At 32.9% G+C, this 9,172-nt stretch overlaps 1 protein-coding gene across 1 annotated transcript; it reads right to left on the bottom strand.

The window, feature by feature from the left end:
* Positions 1-899: 899 nt before the first annotated feature.
* On the bottom strand, positions 900-7,340 carry LOC127075768 (uncharacterized). Its single transcript, XM_051017235.1, has 12 exons — positions 6,927-7,340; positions 6,351-6,460; positions 5,912-5,981; positions 4,655-4,808; positions 4,412-4,549; positions 3,228-3,367; positions 2,525-2,572; positions 2,210-2,320; positions 1,946-2,127; positions 1,726-1,847; positions 1,521-1,597; positions 900-1,442 (listed from the first exon to the last, which is right to left on the bottom strand). The coding sequence occupies exons 1-12, from the start codon at positions 7,149-7,151 to the stop codon at positions 1,317-1,319; spliced, it is 1,503 nt and encodes a 500-aa protein (XP_050873192.1). The 5' UTR covers positions 7,152-7,340; the 3' UTR covers positions 900-1,316.
* Between the last annotated feature and the right edge of the window lie 1,832 nt (positions 7,341-9,172).

Genomic DNA, 9,172 nt, shown 5'->3' with positions numbered 1-9,172 from the left:
ACCCTTTCATGCAATACACCCATATAGAAGCCATTTCTCTCCCCCCTCCCCCTTACCTTAGATTCCTTGAATTGATGATTATTGTTCTTCCCTCTTCAAGCCCTAACCTCCTTTTTCTTCAAAATTCTATTTCACGTATCGATAACTCTTACGTCTCTAATTCCTTTTTATCTCAGAAACCTAATTTAATCTTTAGGTAATTACACTTAGGCTCAATTCTTTTTAAAATGTTCACCACTTTCCTTATTTCCTCTCGGCTCTTATTTTCCACCAAAAATCTATATTTCTGTTTTTATTTTATCATTTAAATGTAGAAGACTCCTATCCTCATATCTTCAGAGTTAATCAATTGATAAATTTATTAGACTTCTTTATCTATGATTCGAGTCAATTAATTTAATAAATTTGTTAGACTTTTCTTATATTAACTATTTAATTGAAAAAGATAATATATAAAATTTCACAAATGAAATGTTTGTAATTAGTCTATGGTGAGGGCCGCTAACTTAAACCGAACTAACTCATAAATCATCTGAATTCATTTATTTATAGGTATATTCAATCCAATCTATAATAATCTTTATATTTTTAGTTCGGATATCATATTTGAGTTTTACAATTCGTTGATGCAACTCATTGATGTGACTTTAATAATTTTTTATTATTTTAAATAAAAATTTAAAACTAATATCTCACTAATAACCAATATTTTTCTATAAAAAAATTACGCTCCCCCAATAATACTACTAGACCAATTAATTTAAGTCATTTATGAATAAATTTTATTTTTTATTTTCTTATTTTCTTTAATATTAAATATATCTAAAATACCACAACCAATTAAATTTTAAAAAAAATATACATAATTATTACTCTAATGTGCAGTACAAGATAATACCTCCAAAATACTTCCCACAAATTAGGACGCATAAATTTTTTTATTTAAATCCTCCAATCGAATGTGCTGCTTCTGAAACAAAATCAGAAACTCACTTACATTGACCAGCCAAACTACAAGGGATTTGCATGACTGCTTTACACATAGCCTTATTCTTTGATAGCATAAAATTACAGTGTGAGCTTTGTCAAAACAAAATATACCTCTCAGAATTCGTATACAGAACCCTAATCACGATTCATTAAGAATAATCCTTCTTCCTCAAAATACATACAAAAAGAACATTGTGGCAAAAATAAAAAATAATAGCACAAAAGATACAAAGGGACAATGGCGAAACCGAAAGAAAAAGAAGCAATGTAAATGAAGCTATCTTCACAAGCCCTCGGCTCGACTGTATGCTTTTAAACTGCTGTTGCTATGTATTCTTGTTCTGATTTGTTCTTTCTCTCTTCCAAACAATTACTATTCCGTAAAAATCAGACGAAGCCAAAAAGTTTTCTCCGTGGTTCCAAGCAATCCCCATTACAGGAAACCGATGACCCTGCATCATAAAAATTCTTGTCATTTTATATTTCGTTGTAACAATAGTAGCTTTACCTTCGGTTGATGTAAGACCGACCTGTAACTTGTTTACACATGTATGTTTTGGCTTTGTAAGATCATAGAAATAGACGTTTGAGTCCTCACTTCCGGCAACTGTGTATAAAAGAGGAAAGTCAGAAATAGAGCAACACTGATGTCCATGTAGTCGGGGAAATTTCAGAAAAACTATGCGGTGAATCCCTCTATATATGGCTTTCAATGATATCGAGATATCAACGTACCAATGAATTCTCCTTTTTCAAGAGAAAGAAGGGGGCAGAAAGAAGCTTGAATTTTGTGTATCCGAGGAGTTAACTTGAGCGAGCAACGAAGAGTTAAATAACCTTTTATCTCTAAAGCCACACTGTAATATGCTAAATTTAGTTCTCCCAAAAAAACATAAGAATGACTCAATTAGGATAAGAGAATGTACATGGGAGTAATGGCTAATTGTTTTTGAACCTGAAGAAAGATATATTTCCATCCTGAGTACAAGTCAACAACACAGGTCCTCGAGCCAGAAGAGAGAAACTCCTATATTGCACTGTTGTGACCGGAGATCTGTGTTTGCCGCTACTTCGATGACGATGAGAGCGGGATAATATACCTGTGTGGGAGTTCATATTTACAGAGTATATACATCCCTGCGTATTGAATCCAGTAAGTAAACAAAATGAGATAAACTTAATGATTACGATATACTCGTGGATGTATAGAGCAGCACACCTGTGCATCTCCACAAAATATGAGATGACCAGTATGATCATGGTCCATAGCGGTAACTTCAGCATCAAATATGGCCTTGTTGATTATCCTTCCAGTGCTAAAATTGAACACCTGTTACATTGTTTAAAAAAAACAAGAAAATGGGAATACTACTTCAATAACACTTCAGGTTTTACAGATGCCATGCTAACAATATGTTAGCTCTTACTGATTAAATAAGGGAATACCAACACACTCCAACAAAAAAGTTTAGGCAAGGGAGCCATCAAAATGTTACTTCTCAATGAAAATATTGAAATTAGGTAACATACTTACATTGATTTCTTTGTTTGCATTACCAACGGAAAGGAAGTTGTTATTTACCTGCACCAAACACAGAAAAATATTTTCATTAGTAGCAACAAAATGTGAATGCATGAGAAAATTTATTTACCTAGACAAAATACCAAGGACATTACACGCATTATGGGAAAATCAAACAAGTAACCGAAGAATTTTTATGTTACACCAAGTGTGATGGAGAAGCATGTGTTCACTTATTAAAGCCTCAATCACAAGCAATCCTAAATAATCCAAAAATGTATCAATGTCTCAAATACTTTAATATGGACCACAGTGATAAAGTGCTGGGTTTGCCATATCATTTTTACCGTTTGAAAATAAGTTTGTTCCTTTCACGAACTGTACGAGAGATTCATAACCCCCCTAAAAAATTTAGGAAACTCAACTTTGTCGCCACTCTTCTTAAGAGAATGACTTGTTGAATTGAGAAGATAGACATATGAGAGTGGGAATCTAGTAAACTGAAACACAACTCAGACTGTTGCTATTTGCTCTAATAATAAATAAAAGAATATAAAGATGAAATCCATTGAAAAACTTACCAGAATATATAAATAAATAAAAATCAAATATAAGAGTGCTTTTTTCCAACTATTAATTATGAAAATACTATCCTCCAAATAGAGGTCAGAAGGTCATTCTATTTACACACACAATCACCATATTTTGTACTCACAGGGTGGAAACGGATACACAGTTGTGAAGAAACTCCATATATCACCCGTATGCAAATGCCTTTTTCTATCTCCCATACTCTCACAGTTTTATCCAACGACGTGGAAGCAATGTATTGATTGTTTGATGTAAAATCGAAATCTGAAAATAAATCAGAATAAAAATAAATCAGAGATGTAACAGTATATAAAAGAAAGTTGAACACCAACAACAGAATAGTTAACAGGAATTTGGCGCCAACATTTTAATGGATTTAAAAATGACTTAATAAAATGTATGGTTACTCTAGATTGGACTGAGATTTTGGTCCTTCAAGCTTTTTCAAGTCAATTAAGTCCATCTACTTTAAAATTAGGTAAACATGGTCCTACTCCTACTGTCATTTTTCTTTTACCTAAACCCCTTAAGTTCACTTTTTTGACAAAATAAGTGGGGGATAAATGATGGATTTGAGATTTGAAATAACTTTGAAGTTTAGAAATTTAGTAAAATCTTTATAGAATTTAAAGGATTTTGTAAGATAAAAAGTTAGGGTTTGAAGGGGGTGATTTGTTTTTTTTAACTTATTTGTAAGTGAAATTTCATAATTTTTTATAGTGAGTTTTGAATAGGAGGAGGTTTATGATAATTTGATTAACCCAATTTACATTTGTTTAACAGAATATGATGATCTGAGAGTTTTAAATAATGAAAGGTAAGAGACCTGATTGTGACATTTGAAAAAGTTGAGGGTCTGAATTCGCTAAAAAAAATATTGACGAGCCAAGAGGAATTAAAAGTACAATTAAGTCTATAAAACATAGTAAATGTGAGTTAAAAGCCATGTATGAATGGACTGTTAGAAGAATCATATGGGATTCATATTTGTTAAATCTCTAAGTTTCTAGTCATAGTTGACATAAAACTTAGCTTCATTTTCATATTGTAAACAAAAATAAAATCCCCCGGTAGGGGGTAAGAGAGAAAGAACAAGTCCATCCAGACAAAGAATATAGTGCATATAAAGTCTGATAATTCGTTTTATTTTTAAAAAAATGGAAATTGCAAATATGTACCCAAAGATCTATTGGTGTAAAATCCCCTTTAAAAATTAGTATATAGATTATATCGCCTTTGTGCATTCATGGCCATGTATGTTGTGCAAGATAAAATAAAGACCAAAGAACCAGTGCCAATATATCCAACCTGTGACATCTTTAGAGTGGCCATTTAATTGTGTGAGGACTGAAGGTTTCTCCGAAACACTGCACACGGTCATGGTTCCATCTGATGCCCCGTATGCAAGTAAGTCAGAACTCATGTGCCCAAACTTTAACACCGTAACTACAAATCAAGCTTTTCAGAATTAGTTTACAGAAAACTAAGCATATGAGAGATAAGTAACCAAGATAATGGTGAGACAAATATAGTTTGGACTATATATACTACCAGAGGCTTTGCACTGGTCAAAGATGCAATGCATTCCTACAAAGGAATAGGCATGTTCAACCCCGCGGTGCCGTGGACGATCAGAATCACTTGCATTTGAGCCAGAGCCAAAACTTGCTCTATGATTGGATAATGAGTTTGCAATTTGGACATCCTATTATGAAAAAAACACCTTTTGATATATGATACCAAAAACAAAATTATCAAGAAATTGAACTATATAATCTATCACTGAACTAATTAATACGAACTAAACAGAAAATAGTATTCTCACACAAGCATGTACAGCATATATAACCTCCCCAATTTAAAAAAGCAATTGAACAAAATTCCAATCCAAACTAGCACGGTACAATCGTAGCAATAAAACACAATAATTATGTTAGGATGTAATACTCTGAATAAAACTTAAACTTTTGCATTTGCAATTTCAGAAAGAGAAGCACTAGATGAAACTTAGTCAATTCTAATTCAACATAGCCAACACATGTTTAGTTGACATTCAATCATTAGTGAAGAACACGGCAGCATATCTCCAAATTCTTTGATTTTTTTATAATAGAACTTGTACCAACACTTCTATCAAAGAGTTAAATGGAGATGCACTATCAGGATAGATTAGTTTTACACGGACATTAAATTAAAATCTAACATATTGCCACATAAGCTCGCCACTTTGTAATTGTATTTCTAAAATAACTGCCGAATACTCAACTCACATTGGTCGTCAGTATAAAACTAGTTTACACTGACTGTACATGCCCCCTTTCCACTTTATCGAATTCCTTGGTTTTGATTTTGATTGATTCTTTTGGACAGACTAGCCTATTTATCCTTGACTAATATGGTTATGCCTAATTCATATTTTAAGTTCATTTTTTAGCCCGTCTAAATAGGCTTAAGCATCCTAATTTCACGGATCAGGGTGCCTGTAGTACTTCGATGCCAGCATGACCAAACCAAGCCAAAGCATTTAGAGCATTGTGCCTATGTTATTCCCTGTTGAATCGAATGGCTGGTCTCCCTATCAATTATTATGGTACAAACTGATAGTAACCAGTGTGTTTGATTTAAAAGATATAAATCCCGCTTACAGAATCTCTATCAATCTGTTCAATGAATACAATCTATACCGCAATTACAACTCATTTGAGATCAATGCATTGTTCTCTCAAAAAAATAATAGTCCATTGTTATGTTTCAAACACTGCAACAACTTTAAATATATTACAGCACAATCCATAAGGAATTACTTACCCTCCCAGAACTCCAGCTGTCCACCTCAGACCAGCGGGAGGGTGGACTTCCAGATGAAATCCATCGGCCACTGATGAATCAACCAGTAAATTATCCTGATGTCAGAATTGTATGGAAACATAAATTTAAACTAGCACCATAAATAAGAAAGCTGCATCAACATAAAATGTGGTTATAGTTACAAATAGTTGCTGAAATCAAAGAATTAACCCCCAAAACATGAAATTCAGTTAAAATCATTCTAATTTTAAGAAGATTTTAATTTAAACTCTATAACCACACATCCAAATCACTTCAAAGATCAAGTCCAACCAGAGATGCCTTTAATTCTTTATTCAATATTGTTTGATAAGTGAGTCACCATTGTAAAACCAATTGATGCAAAATTTAACATATATTCTTATTTGATCATATCTTCAAGTAAAAAAAAGTCAGCCACCTGTTTCCCGGAGTAGTTTGAAGGCTCGGAGCTTTCAAACTTTCCCAGTTCCTAGGCCTGCTAATGTAATTCCGGTATGCCACATAAGTTTTCCCATTGCATCTCCAATCCTTCAACACAATCATCACAGCATATAAAAGTTAAATATGTTTTTACTTCCTATACACATATTTTTTTCCGGTAGAAACCACGCAACAGTGCAGAGACTAATCCCTTGAGTCGGGGAGGATCCTATAGACTTACTTAATCCTTACTATAAATTATTTTATACAAAACAAAATCCACCATTCAAATTAATTAAATAAGATAATAAATATTGGTTAACATGATTGATTGATCTGAAAAGGACACGGTAGGAAGCTAGAAACAAAATCAACAGAGCTATGAACAACTGAACATTACTTATCTACAAAATTCCAAATCAATTAATAAGCTTATGATCCAAATTCAAAATGTAATAACATGGCCAAAGGCCACGAAAAATAAAATGCAAATCTAGCACAATTGATCTCGAAAAATAAAATCTAAGAAGAAAATTTATATATTCCACAATATATAATATTACAAGGAGCATACCCTACGGCGGAGAACTCCGGCCTCGGCCTTCCGATGAAGGAGGAGGCGACGAATGCCGATGTACTCGGGATCAGCGTCGGGGGTGAGAGGCTGAAGTAGACAGCAGAAATGCTCGGGATCTGAATTCTTATCTTTCTTCTTGTCGTCGTTGTTCTTGTTTTGGAATTCCTTATGTTGTGGTTCTGGTTCGCCGTCATTCGCGGTGGCGGTCCCGTGGTCCGCCATGGTGTTATATTAAGAAGCGTTCATCGGAGAGCGGTGGCAGGGCCAGAATCTCCGGCGAACTTGGCGACGGATCGATTGATATTAATGAGAGAGAGCTCGAATTTATACCAACCGATGATCGGTGCAGAAATCGGAGGAAAAATAATTAAATAGAAATATTATTTTAATATACAAAAATCGAAAGGAGAAAATGTAATTAATTGATTAATTAAAAATAAATTTAAACATATGAGAAAACGGAAATGTGAATTGTGAACTTCTCTCTGCTCTGTTTTTTCTTTTTCTTTCTTTTCGTTAATTAATTAATTAAAAAGAAATTTAAACACTTTTAATTGTAAAAAAAAAGTTGACACTCTAAGATTTACATGTTTGAGATGTCAACGAGTTTTAGTAGCGTCAGAAACGGGGCGGACGTAATTAATGTTACATACCTAAAATTTAAACTCGCCTAAAACAAATGGGTGGGAGACTTGTTGACCCTGTACCTTTTAAATCTAAAAATATAAAAATTTATGTTAATATCCGCGTCCGCAAAAATCCACAAAAAAATGGGATGAGAAAAGACTGACACATTAGAGAGTTTGAGCCTAAACGTGTCGTCCACCCTATACTAATTTGCAGATAAAAAGCATATGTCCAACTGATCAGACCCACTTTGCCACCCCTAAGTTCTAGGTATTAGTATGGAGTACGGTCCACTTTGTCGTCAGCCCTAAGTTCTAGGTATTAGTATGGAGTACGACTTTGTTCTATTTAACCTTGCTCCATTTACCCATTCTACATTCTAGTTAATAGATTTGTGACATAGGGCTAAAATGAATCTAATGATGTATAGTTAAATTTAAAAAATTAACTGAAACAAATAAAAAAATTTAAATCATTCATTTCATGTTTTCAATAACATGTTTTCACGCTAATTCTATCTTATTTCTAATTTCCCTCCGTGCTACCACTCATTCCTTTTTCCTCTTTCTTCTTCTTTTCTCCTCAATTCACCACTGTTTGTGCCGCCACCACACCATCGTTAGCTTCACTCGTTGTAATAAGTGATCCTCACATTCCTATTGTCATCTCGCAGTTTCGTTGTATCGTCACATTACCGTCTTTTTTACCGATATATCACCGCCTCACAATCTCATTATATTATCGTCTCATTATATTGATGCATCTAAGTGTCAGGATAACGAAGGAATGAGTCAAACTCAAAGTGATATCAGTGTCACGAATCAACCCTCCACAATTACAAATATTATCAATCAATGTATTAAGTTAAAATTGAGGTAAAATATTTGTTCTTGTTATAGTTGACATCGTTGTTATAGTTGATGACATTGTTATGGTTGATAAGACAAGAAGGTACTATGAAATTCTAAATAAAAAAACCATTGTTATTGTTGATGTTGTTGTTATCATTAATGTCGTTGTTATAATTGATGACGTAATTATAATTAATATTATTGTTATAGCTGATGTTGTTGTTATAGTTGATGCCGAAAATAAGAATTATAAAAAATTTCATTGTTATTATTGATATTGTTGTTATAGTTGATGGTGTTGTTATAGTTGATATCATAAATAGGAACTAAGAATTTTTCATTATATTTGAATTAATAATATACTTAAATATATGGCGTTATTATAATTTATTCTAGCATTTCACAAATATTGTGACTTTATACTTTTTCAAAAATTATGAATTTTATTGCTAATGAACTTCATTTGGAAATGAAGTTTGAATTTGAATCGGTGGCTTATGAATTTTATAATGAATGTAGTAAGAGAAATGAATTCGCTATTCGTTGAGAATATGCAAATAAGAGCAAGGTAGATGGAATTTTGACTTCAAAAAGGGTATACAGGGTGTTGTAAAATGACGTCATTCAACCGCGAAGCCTAAAGTAGAAACAAAAATCGAATGTCGAGTGCGTATGTTTATTTTACTTGATCGAAAGATGAGAAAATATAAGGTTGTCGATTTTATAGATCAACATAACCACCATTTTCAACCTTTAGAGTATGTA

The sequence above is a fragment of the Lathyrus oleraceus genome, chromosome 4, assembly GCF_024323335.1.
Source record: "Lathyrus oleraceus cultivar Zhongwan6 chromosome 4, CAAS_Psat_ZW6_1.0, whole genome shotgun sequence".
In the NCBI taxonomy this organism is placed as follows: Eukaryota; Viridiplantae; Streptophyta; class Magnoliopsida; order Fabales; family Fabaceae; genus Lathyrus; species Lathyrus oleraceus.
This window is presented reverse-complemented; position numbering and strand designations above follow the sequence as displayed.